The 20,538-nt window shown below is 42.3% G+C and overlaps 1 protein-coding gene across 1 annotated transcript; it reads right to left on the bottom strand.

The window, feature by feature from the left end:
* Positions 1-1,486: 1,486 nt before the first annotated feature.
* Positions 1,487-19,794, bottom strand: LOC116441708 (serine/threonine-protein phosphatase 4 regulatory subunit 3B-like). Its single transcript, XM_032103929.1, is given in 14 exon segments — positions 1,487-1,634; positions 2,210-2,378; positions 2,819-2,966; positions 3,309-3,470; positions 4,144-4,302; positions 4,733-4,835; positions 5,481-5,612; positions 5,807-5,923; positions 6,669-6,782; positions 6,989-7,066; positions 8,320-8,579; positions 8,582-8,884; positions 8,887-8,922; positions 19,506-19,794. Coding segments are annotated over 14 exon segments (2,157 nt in total). The 3' UTR covers positions 1,487-1,547.
* Between the last annotated feature and the right edge of the window lie 744 nt (positions 19,795-20,538).

Genomic DNA, 20,538 nt, shown 5'->3' with positions numbered 1-20,538 from the left:
ATAACATAACCAATGAATGGCTAAAATGCTGTTCTGCTCCTAATCTGTGACCTACTGTTTAGGCTCCCATCACTCTCAGGGATTTGTTTTCCCCCCAGCTGAATGGAAGAAAACATTTTTCTATTGAAAAGTCTTATTTTATAAAAGTAAAAAATTTGCTCTTTCATTCCTCTTTGGGAGTTTTCAAATTATGAAATCCTTCCTCTGTATCCCTCAGCCAAGGGAACAGAAGTGACATGATGCTGATACATTTTAGAAGGACAAGGCACTCAGAAGGGTGGGTGCTGCCATCACCTGCCAAGTTGCCTCAACAGAAAAACCAAGTCAGTGGGAGAGTTGGAAGCACAGAATAGGAAGAAAGTGCACTGCTGGAGGATCTTGAGCTGGCTGTTAGCCCCTGATTCAGGGTGTCTTTCAGTTCAAAGGCAAAGAAGAAGCTGGAAGGAAGCAGTGGTTTTGAGAAGCTCATCACAGACCCCAAGAAAAGATGGCTATTTTGAGAATAAATTATACCATCACTAAACAAAGGGATTTGTTTTCTAATTTTACACTTAGCTTCACCTTTCAGACAAGCAACTCAGTACTTTATATATCAGTATTTCAAATTACATGGATATTGACTTTCCAGATTGCTGGAAACTCACTGATACGTTCAGCAGCAAGGCTGTTGAGCACCCCTGCAGTGCAGAGAGTTGCTCAATCATTGGCCTCAGCCTCTTGAGAGCCTATCGAGTACAAGCAAATACTGAAATCTGCTAAAATAATGCAACTTTAAGCAAAAATAATTGCTTTAATTGCAAAGTTTGAGATGTCACCTGCAATTCAGTTTCAAGAGTAGAAATCTTTTTAAAACCCTGTACTGGCTTAGCCTTGACAGATTGAAAGTGAAGCCAAGAGTGGGGTTACCCTTTGTACACAGTGTGACATCACTGACTGCAACAGTAACTGTCAGGAAAAGAAGCAAACCCAGCCAGTCAGGTTTCATGTAACTTCTTATTAAAATAGTACTTACAAATAATACATCTTATGAAATTACAGAGTCCAGTTTTAATTCCTGAATTTTACAGCTGAGCGTTAATATTGCCACATATTTACAAATGGTGTAAAACAAGTACATTGAGATCTTTAATACAAAATAAACTTTTTTGATGGAACAAACTATCTTACATATCTATACAGAAAGCAGGGGTTTTTTTCCCAAACAAGAGCAATTAATTAAAACTAACTACGACTCTAAACTAACTACTAACTAAATCTCGAAAACATAGAAATGGCTTCACATTAAACTATTCCAGGAGAAATTGACCTAACATGTGTTACTATATATTACTACTATATTGCAGAATATTAATTATATTACTTATATTATATTGTATTATATTATATTACAAACATATTACTGCTACATTACATTATTATTATATAATAACATATATCACAAGATAGATCTATGTGATGGATTGCAGCTGGTTCTGTATTTTAACATTAAACAGTTGCAGCACTGGAACCCCACAATAAAAGTTCTTATTTAAAAATTTCAGTTTCCTTTAGGAACCCAGATGACGACCTCTTTTCTTTGGAGATGTCTCATCATCTTCATCCTCAGGATAACCAAATACTTCAAATAGACCTCTCTGCCCATTAGAAAAAGGTAAAAAAATTAAATTCTCACATTGAAAAAATACACACTGCACATCTGTTTTGCCCCCAAATCTTAGGAGTGGGCAGTAAAATTCTTGCCACACTTTCCTGTAGCTGCTCAGAAGCTAAGATTCAAATAATGCTCAGCTGTAAAAGGCAAAAAAGATGAATCACTTCCTGCATTTTATCTGCTTGAAAACACTTACTAATTCCCTGATGGGGAATAGAATCCAAAAAATGCAATCCCATCTGTATATCACATACACAGGGCACCAGCAGGGCAGGGAAGAAAGCCAAGGAGTAGCAACAATTCAATCATGCAGAAGAGGCAAAATTAACCTGTGCCCACCAGATTAGCAACAGACTCCAGTCCCACCTTATCCTCCTTAAACCTTACCCCAAACTAGTCAGGGTTTCACTCGATAGGGATTTGGGTGACTATATCCCTAACTAAGATACCCTGTACAAGGCTATTACTGACTGTGCTGCATTACACCTGGTGAAGCCCCACGAAGCTGCTCTGCTGTGCTACGTGAGGACATGAGCTTCCATACAAGTTCTCTCCCACCTTGGGGGCTGTCACCACTGTGGTCAGGGTTGTGTAAGTTGGATAGGAGCCATTGGAGCTTGCTGGTGACATTGGAGGTGCCTTCTCTTCACCTTCACTGAACCGCAGATCTTCATCCACCTGTAAGACTACTGCTTCTTTGACAAATGTCTCACCAGGCAATATGACACTGCAAGAGATATAGGACAAGTGATTAAAGCTTTGCCTGATGTTTCAGACTCAGCCAGGTCAGAAATGGCTTCCAAAGCTTTAGAATTAATTAAGCGTGTTGGAGAAGGTAATCCAGCTCCATCCCTGCTTCCATCCTAACCATAAGCTTCACCAATACCCAGGTGATAATGAGGCAGACTGAATCCTAATTAAAAAGGACAGAGCAAGATTCTGCTTTTCATAAGCTGAACAGAACATTTGATCTACTGACCACATCAGCTCTACTCAAAGAAAGGTAGATGGGTATTTGCTCTAACCCAAGAAGTTTTCAGCAAGAATGAAACCAAACCCCAATCCCAGACACCTGCTTCTGCTGCTCTCTGGGAAATTAAAAACCAACCAGCAGACCTGCAGAATGGCAGTCACTGGCAGCCTCATAAGACAGAAACTGAGCCATACCAGCTCAGTTTCTCATTTTGCTGGTCTTTTTCGTGCTCATATTTTGTCTTCAGTCCCTGGAATGTATGAATGTATTTGACAGATTCCAGTGCATCAGAGAAGTTCTCAACTACATGTGCAATAAGGAACTGAATGTCTTCCTGAATAAGAACAAATCAGGGTTTCAGTCTCAAATGTTCACATGCAGAAAATCAGAAAGCTTTTAACTTTATTTTGGAAAGTAACTGATTCCTTGTCCACAGCCAAAATATTCTTGTCAAGAACAGATGGGAAGCAATCAGATTTATTCTTAGAAAAGAGCTGAGATCTAGAAAGAATTATTAAACTTCCCTTAGAAAGGGACAATAGACTCAGCAACATCCCAGTTCTGTTTGTGACCCTTCCACTAAAACAGGGTGTTTGCTATCTTGGAAATCTGCCTTTTGTCTCTTTCCCTGCGAGGTCATGGATGTGTTAGTGCTGAGGCTGTTGCTGAACTTACCATTTGGATTGAATTCAAACAGCTCCGTCAAGGCAGACTTGAGCAGGTTGCACCTATTCCTGTTATCCAACACAGCATTTACAACTGGTTCAAACAGGTTTCCCAGAGTGATGTAACGGTTATAAAGTTCATCTTTCAGGCCAATTATCCTCCTCATAAAGTGAAGAGCACCTGTGTGAAGAAAGACATTCAAGCATTCAACAACCACATGCCAGGGCTCTCATCTTCTTGTGGAAGAATTGAAAAACCTGGTGTTAGTGTTATCCTGAGAGGAAGATGCACCCCCAAAGTGCAGAAGCAGCATTTGTTGACAGGTCACCTTTCTTTCCTTCTTGGACTTTCCTGGGTATTTGAAGGTCATCAGGAGCCATGGATTTCTTTCTCAAGTCCAGCAGCAATACACTTCCAGCATGCATGGAGTAAAACTATTAACTCTGTCCTATGCTTTTTCCCTTGTTCCCCTCCCAGAACCAGCCCTGAGTCCTTAAAGATCCTGGCTGACAGAATTTCATTCACTCTCCATAAGAAGAACCAGATTTAGGACATTATTAAGAAAGGACACAATTTCCAGTGAAATGAGGCAAGAAATCTGATTACAAAGGATCCTGTCATGAAGACTTGAAAGAATCCCTTTAGACTTCCAAAGAGACAACAATCCTTCTCCCACCAGAAACTGCATTGGTCTGTGCTTACAGACAGCTGCTACCTCTTTTTTTTACTGTAGCCAGTAAAACACAGCAAATGAACAGGAATTCTGAGTTCAGCTGTACATTGGTACTGGTACACCTTCCACACAGGACAGGCAAAGCCTTGAAGAAGGAAATCACAGCATCTCCATACTCACACAAGGCCAGAAATTTGTGTTTGGATTTCATCAAGACCAGTGTTCTTCTTAGCAGATCTTTGTTGATAATGTAAATCTTCATGTGATACTTGTGCCATTCCACACAAAAAGACAGCAGCTCCAAAACTGAGGCAAGTATTTCTGCTGTTTGATAATTATCTACAAGAAAAATTAATGCCTTAAGTTGTACAAAAAAATAAATAATGTACTGTCAGTGCACACTAAGTTGCTGTTGCAGTTCCTGACATATTTTTAGTGGATTTTTGTTTTACTGAATTGCTTTGGGAATTAGGACATTGGGTCAGAAAAAAACAACAAACACAATTGTGGCTTTACAGTAAATATTCTTTAAAATTAGACTAGTAAAACTACAACATGATTCTCAATATACATGAAGGAAGTGCATCTTTACAAAGTACACTATCAAGATACATCAGCATTCACAGCTCCAAGAAATGAAAACTGCCCACAGAATCCCTGTTTGAACAGCAGCTTGCAGCAAGTATATTCCCAGCACGCATCAGAAGTCTATTGCTGTTACCAGGATTGTAAGGCCCTTCAAAGGAAAAAAAATTAAAATTGTCATTACCTATTTCATACCATTCTTCTGATGTATCAGCCAGAAGCAGCGCAGTAAGAACATGAATGTAACGATCGTCGAAGATCTCGAGAAATTCAAATATTTCTAAATTCTAAAACAAAAATAACTTCATTAAACACTGGCATTTACATATAACCTTTTAAATAAAAAAGAGTAGTAACAGAAGAAACAGCCTACAAAGAATTCTACTGAGTTCTTTGGGCCTGCAGCACTGTCTTCACACAAGATCAATTTCTTTATTTCGGAAAAAATTCGTGAGACATCCAACCCACCTAGCTATCATTAAAGGAATCCCCAGCATGGATGCAAATATATACTGGAAAAAACATCAATGACTCAAAGTGCTTGACAAAGTGTCCTTAAACCATTCTGAAATGCAGTTACTTTTGCCCAGAACAACCTGCAAACCATTTTACAGGTATTCTGGTATATTACAATGTATTAAAATCTTCCAGAATTTATCATCCAGATAGAGTGAGCTATGGTCAGACAGTGCTATGGCACTGACACATGGGACTGCATGGTTTAATACCTGCACGATGCCCCAGACATACACCTTTCATTAGCAAAACTAGCTTATATTTTGCTTCTTTAAAGTCGCTATCAGACCACACTCCACTCAATAAAAACACCCTCTAATTTTTTATCCTCTGCCCACAATAATAGCAATAGAGAGTATCAGGCTTTTAAGTTTTCCAAGACAGTATCATGTCTTCTGCCATTCATATTCTCTTACACTAGCTGTGGACAGCATTTTCTCTGGATTGATCAGAGCACACAAAATCTCCATTAACTGATTATCTCCTCCAAATTCAGGGTCGGGACTACAGATCATCTGCTTAATGACCTCAATGATGAGTTGGGTATCCTGCAAAAAAAAAACCCAAACAAAGAAAACACAAAATAATTGCTCATAAGAATGGAAAGACTTCCCCACTTTCTGCAAATTTTAAAAATAAAAATTAAAACAAAACACAGAAATTGAGACTTTATTTGGCTGGTTACTTTCCTGTTTGCTCTAAAACTGGTATATTCAATAAACTCCAAACCACTTTTACTTACATTCTCACTCTGATGGGCCTCTTGCATTACAAATTCTTGGACCATGGCTGGACTAAATTCTACTAGATAAGACAATATATCTGTAGTGGCAGATCTAACTTGCAGATCATCCATTCCCTCACAAAAAAAAAGGAGATTATTTTGTTAAAGTAAATCAAGTTTGGTATTTATTATCACGTTAAGCTGCAAATAAGAGGCGAAGACTGGAGAATGTTTCGTTGCAAAAATTTTCATGAGAAACACAATAATATGGTTACAGAAAAACAACAAGGAACCAGGGAAATCCTGTCCCTACTATTTTCCTCCTTTAGAAAAGACACAAGGCTCTCTGTGAATGTGAGAGCCCTAACTTAGGCTGGAAACATTCACAACATCCTACTTGCTTGAATATCTAAGACTTTATTGATATTCTATACCTGCTATCCACAATTTATTAATTTTGTACTAAAGGACCAACTGTACAAATCAAGGTGTACAATAGTTTCTGTGCCCATTTACAGGCAACAAGAATTCAGACCTTTCCTTAAAGGTTGTGATTTTCTTGGATAAAAAACCAAAAATCAAGCTGCCACATGAAAAAATCTCTTTTACCTTTTGACTACCTTGTCACAAGGACTTCACTGCCCTCAGACTTCTGCATCACGAAAAGTAAAAATAGTAAGAGCAGTCAAGGCAGGCTGCTCCAGAGTAGAACTGTGGGCAGTTTCTGGATTCTGAGCATTACCAGAAACTTCCACTCTCAGCAGAGCAAAGCTCTCCAATCAGATTTACACAAAGGTGCTCAGCAGATAGAAAAAAAAAAAGGCCATATGGCTGTGGGCTTTTCTAGTTTTATTAAAACCAGTTCTAAGTTTTCACTTACCATTAACATTTCAAGAGTTGGAAGAATTCCCAACTTTGCCAAAGTTTGAAGCAATTCATCTCTTTCGTCAGGTAACGTGAAAGAAAAGGCACAGAATTCCTTGAAAAACCTTATCTGGTGCACGGGGGAAAAAACCATTTTGTACATATGAGTCAGAAAACTCTCTGAAAGGAGGGAACAGTTACAATTTGTACCAGGGTGTGTCCTGGCTGATTCTCCAGAAGTACTTCTAAGACTGCAGAACTCTCAGAACAGTTTCACTTTCTACTCCATCCCTCTTATTTAAAGCCTTTGAGGAACCACTAAGACTACTGACTTACCAATTCACATCTTTGCTTGCCAGCTGTAGCTTCATTTGTTAATTGTGCAAAAACTTCAGGCAAAAATTCCTCATCTTTCTGTGGAGCACACAAAAAGAACGCAAATTACACAGTGCCTCTGGAAAGTGAAAACATGATCTTTCTAGGATCCCACATTGCACAAAGTCAAACTTTCTACACTTCCATTATTTTTATCACAAGGAAGGTAAATGCTAGAGTACACTTCCAGCAGGATCATTTCCAGTCTTTCAGCACTCCTTTTGTGCAGGCGAAATAGCTCCAGGACACCAGAGCCACAGGTGAAGTTGGACACAGGGGATGATCCCTAAAGCTGATCCCTAAATTCGTCTCTACGGAGTGTGACATTTCCTTTCTTTCTCTGCCTGCCACCCCTATGCTTTGCAGTTCTGCCCATCCCACGGACTCCCTGTGGGATTTGCCACACCCACATCCACATCAAAAGGAGAGAAAAGGACAGTGCTAATTTGTTTCAGACTCCCTCGCTGCACTTTGCACTTCTTCCAGGGAAGCAACTGGTACACTTCTGACGTAAAAAGTGCTAACCAAGAGAACACTTTGACCCTACTGTACCTGCACTGTTCATACTACACTGTGAACATCCCGTGGGGATCAGTTTCCCTCTTTTGGATCTGCAGCATTGCAAAGCATCTTTTCAGTCCACCTCTGCAAGGGGACAGGGTACAAGTTGGCTGCAGCCACATTCTCCTGAATCTTACTCACAGAAAAACCAGCTCTCCCACATGCAGGCACTCTGCTTTGCCAAGATGGGAAACTTTTGTGACTATTATTTGCTTTTCAGATTCACATCGCCTACTGCTATGGGATATTTAAGGATATATAGGACAACACTGCACTTCTTGTAAAGCATTTCATGCTTCAGACTCCAAAAAACCTAGGAACATCATCATCTCTCAAGTGTTTTGGCACTTTCTGCCATCTCTCTCCACCCATTTCTCTGCACCCCTTTACTTGGAAAACAGTGTAATAAATGTCCCTGAAACAAAATACCAGAAGATGCATGTTCCTTAAATACTTCTACAAAACTAGCTCCAAAGGTTTGCTTGGCAATCAAAGAGAAGGACTTTATCTTGTTACAGCCCATAAAAAGTATTAAGATACTCACCTGAAATTTATCATTTCAAAAATACAAAATCCAAGGGATCAGAAAGAAAGGAGAGCATTCAAAACATTGTGCAAATGAAAGTGCTTGTGATTAACTTATACAGTGTTCACTAGCTGTAAATCATTTCCAAACTACAGCCAGAGGGATCTCTACAGATCCCATCTAAGCCACATTAAAAAACACTTACCTGCAACCCGTGTAAAATCTCCTCTTTGCTGGAGCTGATGAAGGAATTGAGGGTAGAAAGAAAACCCTCTTCAAAATCGGATGGATTAGGCAAGATGATGGCCTGAATGTACTGTGCCCTGGATGTCTGGCAGATTTTTTGCCTGAGTCCAGGCAAAATCCAGTCTCTGACAGGAATAACCTCCTGAAGCTTCGCTGTTTTGGTCAAGAATTCCCTGTGCCATCCTGGCTGAGCCAAACATGGATCATACTCAAGGCATCGACAACACCCAGAATACACTGGTCAGAAAACATCAACTCAAACAGAATGGCTTTGTCCAGGTACAAAATTCCTCTCACAATGTCAAACAGAAGATGCAAGCCTTCAGTGTTCTTTGCATTCTCACAGACTTGGAAAAGATGTAGGAGCTTTGGAATATAGTCTCCATTCTTCAAGGCCAGCGCTAGCTTTTCCTTATGGACACGTGAGAGGTGAACAGAGGTCACTAAGTCTGCAATCTCTCCAAGTCTATGGAGTTCACAGGTAGGAAGGTCCATCAAATGACTAATTCTACCCATTTCTTTAGGTGTCCCTCTTCTGACTCAAGAAGATCCTGGGTGACTTCTGCAGAATGACACCAATATCCAAAGGGGGCAAGAGGGAAGCAAGACAGCAGCCCACTCTGCACTGCCCTTCTGCTGCTCTGCCCCTCCAACTGCCTCAGGTGTTCTTCAGTCATTATGATGTCACCTGGATCAGAGCATTCTGATTGGTCTGTCCTTCTAACTCCCGGACTCCAGAATGCTGGGCTCATGACTGTCAAAGGTCATGGTAAATGACCAATGGCTGTTGTTTGTTGTTGACCTTTTAGAACTTCTAGAAACCCTGCCAGTACCTGCTAGAGGCCTATAAGAAGGCTGGAGAGGGCCTCTTCCCAAGGGCAGGAAGGGAAGAGGGAAAATGGCCTTAAGCTGTTTTTATTAGATATTAGGAAGAAATGCTGGACTATAAGAGTTTTGAGTCACTGGCATAGGTTGCCCAGAGAGGTTGTGGCTGCCCCATCCCTGGAAGTGTTGAAGGCCAGGCTGGATAGGGCTTTGAGCCACCTGGTCTAGTGGAAGGTATCCCTGCCTATGGCAGGGGCATTGGAACCAGATGAGCTTTTAGGTCCCTTCCAAACCTAACTATGATCAAACTGTCATCATGGAAACATGCTGGGACACTTCCCCAACTGGAGCACTGCAGCTGAGGGCTATTGGCTTTTCAGAAGTGAGAGGCTAGGAAGGGGGGAAAGGTTAAGGAAACTTCCCTGTCCAACCACCCAAGAGCCACTCTGGAGTCACTCTCACATCACCTGATGTGGGACCAAAGGCCTTCAAAGCTATACCCTCCACACTCACACAGTCAGACCAGGTTTCCTTACCAGCTTAACCCTGGGTTTCCCATAACAGAGTCACGGATGTCCAGATCCTCAGAATAGTTTAATCATGGTGCAGTAACTAAATAACAAAATAACACCTCAAGCTGGTTCCTCTGAGGAGGGACCTGGAATAAAGGAACCACTTGCACTTTTATCCCCTCACAGTCTTAAGGTCATAAAAGTCTGGGGGTCATCACCTCCTGCTGTGTCTCTGAGTGTCCAGTCTCCTGGCTGCCCCACAGGTCCCTGTGCCCTTTGTAATGCAAAGGGTAGTTCATGGCCTTTTGCCATGCACTTGGGCTCCTGCCCCACCAGAGCTCAACCTGCATCTTGTACTGCAGCTGCATCCTGAATTATCTGCACTGAATATATTCTTTAACATCTACCTCACCAACATCTGCAGGGAAGGTAATACAGCTGGCTGCAAGCAACCAAGGGCACTCCTGGAGCATGTAGAGGACAACTTCCTGATCCAGGTATTAGACAAGCCATCCAGAAGTAAGGTATTCCTGGACCTGGTGCTCACCAATGCAGAGGAGCTCATTAAAGGAGTTCAGATTGGAGGCAGCGTGGGCTGTAGTGACCAAGCCCTTGGGTGGGTTTGTGATGTCAAGGAGCGTGAGCCTGGTGAGGAGAAAAGTCAGGACCCTGAACTTTTCCAGAGCAAACTTCCAACTGTTTTTATGTATTTGGTGAATGAAGAGGCTGAGCAGAGCTGGCAGCTCTTTAAAGGCACTTTTCTTAGAGCACAAGAGCTCAGTATCCCACTGTGCAGGAAATGGAGCAAGGCAGAATGGAACCTGGCATGGCTGAGAAAGGATGTGCTCCTCAAACTTAGGAGGAAGAAAAATGCACAGCCAGGGGAAGCAGGGACAGGTGACCCAGGGAGAGTAAAGGGATACAGTTTGAAAGTGTAGGAATGGGGACAGGAAAAGTAAGGCAAAGCTGGAACAGGACTTGGCAAGGGATGTGAAGAGTAACAAGAAAGGATCCTCTAAGTACATAGGTCAGAAAAAAAAGGCCAAGGAGGGTATACCCCTGATAAGCAAGAAGGATGAACCAGTAGCGACTGATATGGAGAAGGCTGACAGACGCAATGAGTTCTTTGCCTCAGTCTTCACTGGCAGTCAGGCTTCCTGCACCTCTCAAGTCCCTCATCCTCTGTGGGGGTGTGCAGGGAGTAATACCCACTGTATGTGAAGAACAGGCTCAGAACCACTTGATGAAGCTGCATAGCCTGGGGCAGGGATAGGATGACATACATCTCAGGACAAATTTGAGAAGTGGGCCCACAAGAACCTCTTCAAGTTCAACAAATCCAAGGGCAAGGTGCTGCACTTGGGTCAGGGCAATCCCAGGCATGGGTACAGACTGAGAGGAGGCACTAGGAGCAGCCCTGTGGGGAAGGATTTGGGGCAGGAACCAGCAGTGTGCACTGACAGTCCAGAAGGCCATCCCTTTCTTGGGCTGCATCAAAAGAAATATGGCCAATAGGTTGAGGAAGGTGATTCTTCCTCTCTTCTCCACTCTGGTGAGATGCCACCTGAAGTGCTGCATCCAGCTCTGGGGTCCTCAACACAAGAAAAACATGGACCTGTTAGAGAGGGTCTGGATGATGAGAGGGCTGGAGAACCTTTCCTATGAAAACAGTCTGAGAGAGCTGGAGTTGTCCAGACTGGAGAAGAGAAGGATCTGGGGAGACCTCATTGTGGTCTTTGAGTACCTTGAAGGTGCTTATGAAAAGGAGGGAGAGGGATTTTTTGTACAGGCACACAGGGACAGGACAGGGGCCAGTGGTTCTAAACTGAAAGAGGGCAGGTTTAGACTAGATGTTAGGAATGAATTCATTAGTGCCAGGGTGGAGAAGTACTGAACACATTTCCCAGAGAGGTTGTGGCTGCCCCATCCCTGAAAGTGTTGAAGGCCAGGCTGGATGGGACCCTGAGCAACCATGTCTATTGAGAAGCATCCCTGCCCATGGCAGAGAGGTTGGAATTGTATAATCTTTAAGTCCCTTCCCATGCAAACCATTCTATGATCCTATAATTTGGACAAGATATAAAAACAGTAATAACTGTATCACGGCTCTTACCCTTATCATGTTGGCTTGGTAATAGCAGCTGGTTTTATCTTTTCAGTAAATGCAAAAAATAATTCATGTTTGTGCAACACTGTTGCAATTATTAAAGGATCAGGGGCATGGATCATTGATAGAATTATGGGATCAATAAAAGAACTGTAGCAATAGGCCTGTAAGCAAAAGGCCTGTGTGTGAGAAAAACTCTCCATGAGAAAAATCCCTGTGAGAAAGGCCTGGGAAACAAAGAGGGAGTTTGAAGATTTGCAGCTGTTCAGATAAGACCCAGAGAAGGGGAGGTAAACTCTGAATTCTTTTTATCGTAACATAACTGTAGAAGCTTGCCAATGCAAGTCCAATTATGTAGAAGTAGAAATGCGCTTTGATAAGTTTTAAGCGACTTAAGAGTTAATGAGCTGGTATACTGTATAAGTGCCTCTGGATTGCTAATAAATGGAGTTTGCTCTTATCAACCACATTGGTTTTGGACTGCAATTTTCTCCCCCCACCGGAGCCGCTGGGCCTCTTTTTACAGTTCCAACACAACACCTTAGAAATTTCGAATTACATTCTAAGTATTCTTTAAGAATAAAAGTTAATTTAAAGCTGCCACATGTCCCTTCATACCACACTCACTAGGGGCCACACTGGCCCTTCCAGCAATAGGACACATGCTACTATATAGGGAGACATCAGTGGCAATGAACAATCCCACCAGCCCATTAGGCCTGGAAAGCCTTTTGAAATCAGATGGCAATGAACAGGTCCAGTGTTTCACAATTAATGGTGTGTCCCAGCTTCTTCTACCCATGGTGATGTCTTAAAGAGCCTAGTAATGAAACAACAGACACTTTTGAGATTATATTAGTATAGGAGGTAATGTAAAGGTTGGTGTTTATTGGAGGCCTCCAGGGGCAGATATGGAAAATGTCCACAGAATGCCAACCCCCTCTCCCTCCCCCCTACCCCCCCTGGGGTGAATACAGTTTTCTAAGTTTAGCAAATCAGTATAATTGACAAAAATCACCAATTAGAGACATAAGTGGTCAGGCAAGTTCCCCTGGTTCAACTCTCCTCTGAATCCCACCCCACCTCCTTTTAGGGACTAAACGTTCTTGATGAAAATGTGTCTCAAAGAGCTGGTTTTGATCTTGGTTCCTAGGGGGAACCAAGATAGGATAGGGGCCTTGTACCCCCTGGGGCTTGGAGCTCTTCAATACATTTTGTCTTTCTGCCTAGGGAAAAAGGAAGGGAAAAGTACTGGGACTACAAATATACTAATAGGCTACAAATACATGTGTAAAGAATACAGAAAATATATAAAAGAAAAAAAGGCAAAAATCAATTCGGCATCAAAGGAAAACTGCATCTGAAATAGACATGGAATGAGTCCCATGGAAAACAACACAGAAAATTTTGTGGATGCCTTTGGAAAACAGGAGACCATGCACAGGCACAAGTTGTGATACTTTTGCTGATCAGAATCTTTTTAATAGGGAGTTTTTACTGTAAGATGTTGATTTATTTTTAGCAAAATAATCATGGTAGAAGTCAGTTTTGAGGAATTTCTTGTTTGAGCTTTAAGCTATGAAGCTTCTCTTAATAGTTGTGATACTCTGCTTTCTTTTGCCTTTGAAAACATATTTTTAAAAAAAAAGAAAGTAAGTATTATAAATGAGAGAGATTAGAATTAAAATGTTTTGAGCGTAGTCATGTATTTTTAATTTTAATTCTATGAAAATGCTCAGCTCTGGATTTTTACCTCAATTAAAACATCATAAAACCAAGAAAAATGTTTCTACTTACTCTATTAAAAATATGCAAAAATACTTCGTGGAATATGAATTGAAGGGTATTTGGTCTCCAAAGAACCAGAGATCTGTCTTTCCATTTATGTGGGGGGTGGGGGGGGAAGTGATGAAAGCATTTAATGAAAAACATCAATTTGAAATGGAAAAGAAAGGACTTTTAAGAAGACTGTCTAAAGCTTCCAGATATTAGCTATGAAGTGACAATTTTGAAACCCAGTATTAGGTTAGCTAGAAATAATTCCCACATTTCAAAATGCTGGTTTTATGAAGATCAGCTCAGCTCCATTCACAGAGGTGGTAGTGTGCAGGCAGCTGCTCTCACAAGATTATGGATGATTTACTACCTTTCAGTGATCCACAGAGGAACATGATTTGCAAGTGTGACAAAGACTTTTCCCACTACACTGTTAATCTGACTCTGGGTAACTCCTCTGTGCAGCACTGCAGACCTGAGGACATTCCCAGGTTGGTGCATCCATGCAGACTGTGACATAGTTCTCCATACATTGCATGGACAAAAATAATCACACTGCAACATTACAACATCTTCTTTAGCCTCAAAATTCTGGTGTCTGCTGAAGACCAGCGCCAGCTCTAAGAGCCAGAGGCAGGACTTGGGGTACAGAAAGTTTCCAGCTAGTGCTGGCAGATGCTTTGCTCACCATCTCCTTTAGTGGTTAAAGATGGATTCAGCTGGGACTGTTGGGGCATGGGGTGTAAGGTACAATTTTTGTTGTTTGGTTTATAATGGGTTTACTTATTTCTTGAGTTTTCATTAAAAACCTAGGCATGTTTCACATTATCACAGTTGGCTGTTCAGAGTGTATCAGCCCTGCCAAGATATTCAGGGTATCCTTCAGTGTGAACCTGATCAATATGTCATTGGGATACCCTTGGCGATTAAGGAGCTCAGACAGCCTTGTCAAGACCAGAAGCACACCCTGAATCCTGCTGATTGTCAGTGCATTCTGGGACTTCTAAATGGCTTTGCTGTTTTTTAAATCAATTCAGTGCCTGAGGAACCTATATACTTTGGAAAACAATAAATAAGTATGAAGGATTTAGACTAGAGGCATGCCCAGATGCCCAGGCATTGGCAAAGGCAGTTTCCAACAAGGAACAGCCTGGTCATTACCTCCATAGCTCCATGCTGTCTTGGGGTGATTTTATGATGATACTCTATTCCCTAATCGTCTGCTCTATGTCCAGAAATGGTTGCTGTAGCTTTAAGGTGGGGCTGGGGAAGGGGGAGCCTGGGGGCTCTGGTACCTCACTCTTGCCCCTAGTTCCCTGCTGACGGGCATTACTTTGTTGCTCAGTTTTTGTTAGCTCTGGCAAGAAAGTTTTTTTCCTTTCCCTGGCCTTGGAGGCTTCAACAGCAATCCTTCAGCAGTTTTTTTTTCTCCTGAACTGTTTGGTTTGGTTTTGGTCTGAGGTCAGAGTTGACGGAAGAAGCAGGGGACTGGCAGGGAGCCAAGGAGCCCCTCCATCCTGGCCCTGGACCTCAGAAAAGCTGAACCCACAAGAGCAAGGACACCAAATCCACCAGCTTCATCTGCTGTGAGGAGGAGACCAACATCAGAAATTCACTAGGTTTCCATCTGTTTTTTTTCCCTGAGCTGCTGTGTGAACCTTTTCGTTTTTTCTTCCCTGAGACAGAAGCCGGGCACCATTTTCTTCCTCCCTGTCACATGGTCAGCCGTTGTTTTTCTCTTTCCCTGGCATTTTGGTTTTTTTTTTTGTTCCGGTGAGTGTGTGTGTGTGTGTGTGTGTGTGTGTATGGGGAGGGCAAGGTCTGACAGTTCAATATCTAGCATTTATTCACAATTTTTTTTTTCCCATGCCGTGTTGGAACTCTGTCAATAAACGGTTAGTTTTTTTCACGTTCATCCACCAGTGTTAATCTCTCATTGTCAGAAAGGGATTGTTGAAATCTTTTTTTAGAGGAAACACTCATTCCAGAGTGTTTTCTCCTAAACTTGTCTTTAAACTGAGACACATGCCAGGCGTGATCAGGAAGGAAGAACTGCCTAGTACAGTGGAGACATTACTTTTGCAAACCCTTTTTTTTTTTTGCCAGCACTTAGCCCTTAAAACACTGTTTAAATCCACATCACCACAACCCAGAGTGGAGATGCAGAGAGACAAGCATTCCTGGGCTATATAGCTTTTATGTAACTCCAGGAATCTGGAGTCTCTGTCTGCAATTAACGGAAATTGGAGGAGCTACAGGGCTAGCAGTGGTCCATAGGAAATGCTATCTGTAGGGATGCATTTAGAAAACGCCTCTCCTTCTCAAGAAGAGCTTTGGTGCCTGATCCCAGTGCCCTGATCCCTGGAGGATGTGAGACCCCAAACCTTACCCTGAGTGAGAAACAAGAACTGGAGTTAGGATTTTGAGCAGCCCTGGCATTTTCCACTCTGGCAAAGAGCTTTCAGTTCTGCCGATGTAAAAAGATATACTTCGCTCAAGCACAGGTTGCAATTTAAAAGGTACTTCAGCAGCCAGCTAATATGCAGAAAAGACTCCACTACTGGAATAAGTAGTAAAGTAGGTATGTTTATTCCAGCGCTGGGACACATGTGGGATAGTTCCTCCAAAGTCATGTGTGCCCACAGCTGCATTCAGCTTGGTATATTTGGGTTACAAGCTCCATATTCATTAAGTTTCCCAATATGCCTATACATATTCATTACCTAGCCCTGCCTAGCCTCGCCTCGTATTACAATGAGCCCAAAAGTCATTTACATCCGCGTTACACTTGCGCAGTGTTGTCTGGTGGTCATGGGCAGGGGTTGCTGAGATGGGGTAAGGGTCTTCCTCAGATGAAGTAAAGGGTCTTCCTCATTCTGAACTTTTCACCTTCCTTCCCTGCGCATGCTCTTTATGTCCCTGGTCCAAGTCCAAACTTCAAGGCTGGTTTAAGTTAGTTTTAGGTTGCAAACAGGATCTTTGGTCAAGATTCCTTCCCTTTATCAAAGTCTTATATCTTCTCATCCTGCTTTGGTAGGCACAATAAGTGTTGAGCAAGCTGTATGCATTGCTTTTAACAAACAGCTTCTTAGCAAATCATTTAACCTCTGCTTGCCCCTCTTCCCCTGATTCACAGCAGTCCAAGTGCAAGACATTTTCTGATCTCTCTGTTCCCAAGTACTGGTTTACTGTAATGTCACAGTTTGTTCTGTCCAATAACATAGTGCTCTTGTCTTCTGGGACATCAGGGCCTGCTCCATCCACCAGACTTTAATGCACAATCAGAGAATTAAAGGAAGTAAGTGACTTCTTCAGAGTCCATTCACCAGTTCTTGCATGTACTAACAGTTGTGGAACTGTTCATTGGTAGAAATCAAGAGTACCATCTCCCTAGTACTAGAATTACAAAGAACACACTGATACCAACAACACAGAAATATGCCACTAAAAACAATGTTAGAATCCAAGGTCAGCTTTAGCTGAGCAGAGGATGCTCTATCTATTCTGTGGATGAATACTAATGTTATTTTTTCCTGATCCTCTGCAACTAGATATCAAGCAGAGCTGGTCTGTCTTCTGCTGGGGTGAAGTAAAAAATACAAACTCTGAATACCCTCAATATTTTGGAAGGTACCTTATAGAAAAAGCATTAAAGAGCTTTACAGATGCCTTAGGGCATTAACTTTGATGTTTTTCAAATCCTGTACTGCTTAGTATGATGCCTTAAGAGGCCTCCCAGAAACAGAGACTAAACAGGAGTAAGGGATTAAAAGTAGGTATTTATTTGAAAGGCCTTCAAAGGTACACCCTGGGGACTCGGAAGCTATTCTCAAAATGGACCCCAAGATGGACCCCAAGATGGGCCCAGGTCATGAGTTCTTCACTCGTTTATAGGTTTGGTTTATTTACATAGCAGGGTTAATTCTCCAATTAGAACTTCAGTTTTGCCCTCAGCTTGCCCCCCCCTCCCCCCTTAGCGGCTCTTTGGTTTATACATTTGGCCTAGGACAGTCTTGGTGTCCTTGGAAAGCAGGGCAGGAGAGGCTTGGTTATGTCTACCTAGCATGAGAGAGCAGAAATTAACAGGCTACAAGAAACTTCAGAGTTACACACTAAGCAGTACAGAATTTGAAAAATATAAAGGTTAAAACTTAAGGCATCATTTCCCCCCTTTAGAGGCTTGACAAGGCCTCTATCTTGTCAAGACTCTATTCCAAATATTCTAAATATCTACTAATAATATGTGTCTAACAGCAGTATATATCTATAAACAAGAATTGTAATTACAATCATTATAAACAATCTTTAAACCAGGGTCAGTTTGGTAACCATGAAACCAGGGTATGGAAGATACAATCAGCTTTGAATGTTATCCAATATCAGATCTAAGTTAATTCTCAAATTGTAAACTAATTTTGTTGATCTTTCCACTTCAGTTTACATGTCAATTATTAGTTTTGTATCCAAATGAATGCCTTTGGATACACTTTGGACTAGAACCATATGCAAAATTTAGTTCCAAACCTGAGCCAGGGTTATCAACTCTGTAGATAATAAGGACAGGAAAAATAATTTAAACTACATCATCTTCGTTTGTATCGGTATCTGTTTTCTCAGTTGTTTCAGGAGCAGAAGCCTTCTTAACTCTGGAGTAGTGAATCCAGGGTCCTTTGTCAGCAGCTTTGACTGCGGTGAGGGTGGTCAGCAAAATCTGGAATGGTCCTCTCCACTTGGCCTGTAGAGGATCACTGTCCCACCACTTAACAGACCCGGTCTCCAGGCTGGAAGGGATGTGCAGGTGTGTCCAGTCCTATGGGTCTGGATAACACGATGTAGTTCTGGAGCTTCTGCAAACTAGAACCTAAAGCCATTAGATATCTCTGCAAATCAAGTTTTCCCCTCATGTGAATTTCACCTGGAACATGTGGAATTTGATACGGCCTGCCATACAATATTTCATAGGGACTGATGTTATCCCTCCGCCTCGGTTTTATGCGGATCCTCAGTAAAACTATAGGCAAGGCCTGAACCCACGTCATGGATGTCTCTTGACAAATTTTGCTGATTTGTGCCTTAAGGGTCCCATTCACGCGTTCCACCTTACCGCTTGCTTGGGGTCTGCAAGGTGGTGCAGATCCCAAGCAATTCCCAAAATCTGGCAAACTTCTTGAAACACATTTGCTACAAAATGTGGTCCCCTGTCCAAGGACATACCCAAAGGAACCCCAAACCTTGGTATTGTATGATTAAGCAAAACTTTTGCCACCTCCCTGGCTGTATTAGTGCGACAGGGGTAAGCTTCAGGCCATCCACAGAAGGTGTCAACCAACACCAGTATTTACCTGTATCCTTCTTTGTGTGTAACTCAGCAAAGTCTATTTGCCAGTAATCTGCCAGGAAGGTCCCCTGCCTCTGTTATACTCCTAACACAGCTCTTTTCCTTGTATCAGGATTGTTTTTGCAGCAGATTTCACACTTGCTCACTACTGATTGTACAATATCTGTCATTCCTTTTTCTATTACTACATTTTTCAGAGGTTTCAGAAGATTTTTCAACCCCGAAATGTGTGCTTTCACGTTCTCTTCGAGCTAGCTCTCGAAGATTTAGAGGTGGGACTACAACCTGATTTGCAGGTGTAACAGCCCATCCATTTTGTGTGATCTCAGCCTTAAGAAACTTAATTAACTTGTGGTCTGCCTAATCATATTTTGGGGTGAACCCTGACAAATCAATCTTTTTTTGTGGAATTACTGCAAGAATACCTTTTTCTGCAGCCCTTGCTGTTTCATCAGCAAAGCAATTTCCCAATTCTGGAGTGGTTTTCCCTTTCTGGTGACCCCTACAATGCATGATAGCTACTTCTGTGAGTTTTTTGATGCTCTCTAAGAGGGCAAGGAGTTGTTCAGCATGTTTGATCTGGTTACCTTGAGCGTTCAACAGTCCTCTCTCCTTCCAGATGGCTCCATGGGCGCGGACAACACTAAGTGCACATTTAGAGTCAGTCCATATATTTGCTTTCTTTCCTTCGCTCAGGTCTAGGGCCCTTGTCAGTGCAATCAGTTCAGCTTTCTGTGACGACACATCTGCCGGCAGGGCCTTCGCCTCGATCACCTTGTCCTGGGTTGTTACTGCATAACCTGTCATTAGTTTACCATTTCTCATGAAGCTGCTCCTGTCTGTAAACAGCTCCCAGTCTGGATTTTCTAGGGGCATGTCCTTCAGGTCTGGTCTGCTGGAATAGACCTCCTTGCTTGTCTGCAGTCATGCTCAGGCACATCGTCAGTTAAGGTAGGGGACAGAAACATGGTAGGGTTAACAACAGAAGTTGTTTTCAGGGTAACATCATCCTGTTCTAACAGCAGTGACTGATATCTAAGCAGCCGGTTGCTGGACAGCCAATGTCCTCCTTTCTGTTCCAGTACTGCGGCTACTGTATGTGGCACATACACTACAATGTGTTGTCCAAGGGTGAGTTTCCAGGCCTCTTGAATCAGGATGACAGTAGCTGCCACGGCCTTCAAACACCCAGGCCACCCTTGGCTAACATTGTCCAGCTATTTGGAAAAGCAGGCCACAGCCTTCCGTTGATTTCCGAGGCGCTGTGCTAATACGCCCAGTGCCACATTAAGTCTCTCATGTATAAAAAGTTCAAAAGGCTTAGTCAAGTCTGGTAAGCCCAGTGCTGGAGCTGACATTAGAGAGTGTTTCAGCTGTTTAAATGCAGCCCTTGTGCTTTCAGTCCAAATTATAATGCCATTTTCAGCTGCTTTTATTGCTCCATACAAGGGTTTCACCAACAATTCATAATTTGCTATCCACAAATGACACCAACCTACCATTCCCAGAAAGGCTTGCATCTCTCTCACGGTGTGGGGCTCTGGAAGTTGGCAGATGGCTTCTTTCTAATCCTTGCCGAGCTGTCGGTGTCCACGGAAGATCTCAAGACCCAAGTAAACT

Source organism: Corvus moneduloides, chromosome 3 (assembly GCF_009650955.1).
Source record: "Corvus moneduloides isolate bCorMon1 chromosome 3, bCorMon1.pri, whole genome shotgun sequence".
In the NCBI taxonomy this organism is placed as follows: Eukaryota; Metazoa; Chordata; class Aves; order Passeriformes; family Corvidae; genus Corvus; species Corvus moneduloides.
This window is presented reverse-complemented; position numbering and strand designations above follow the sequence as displayed.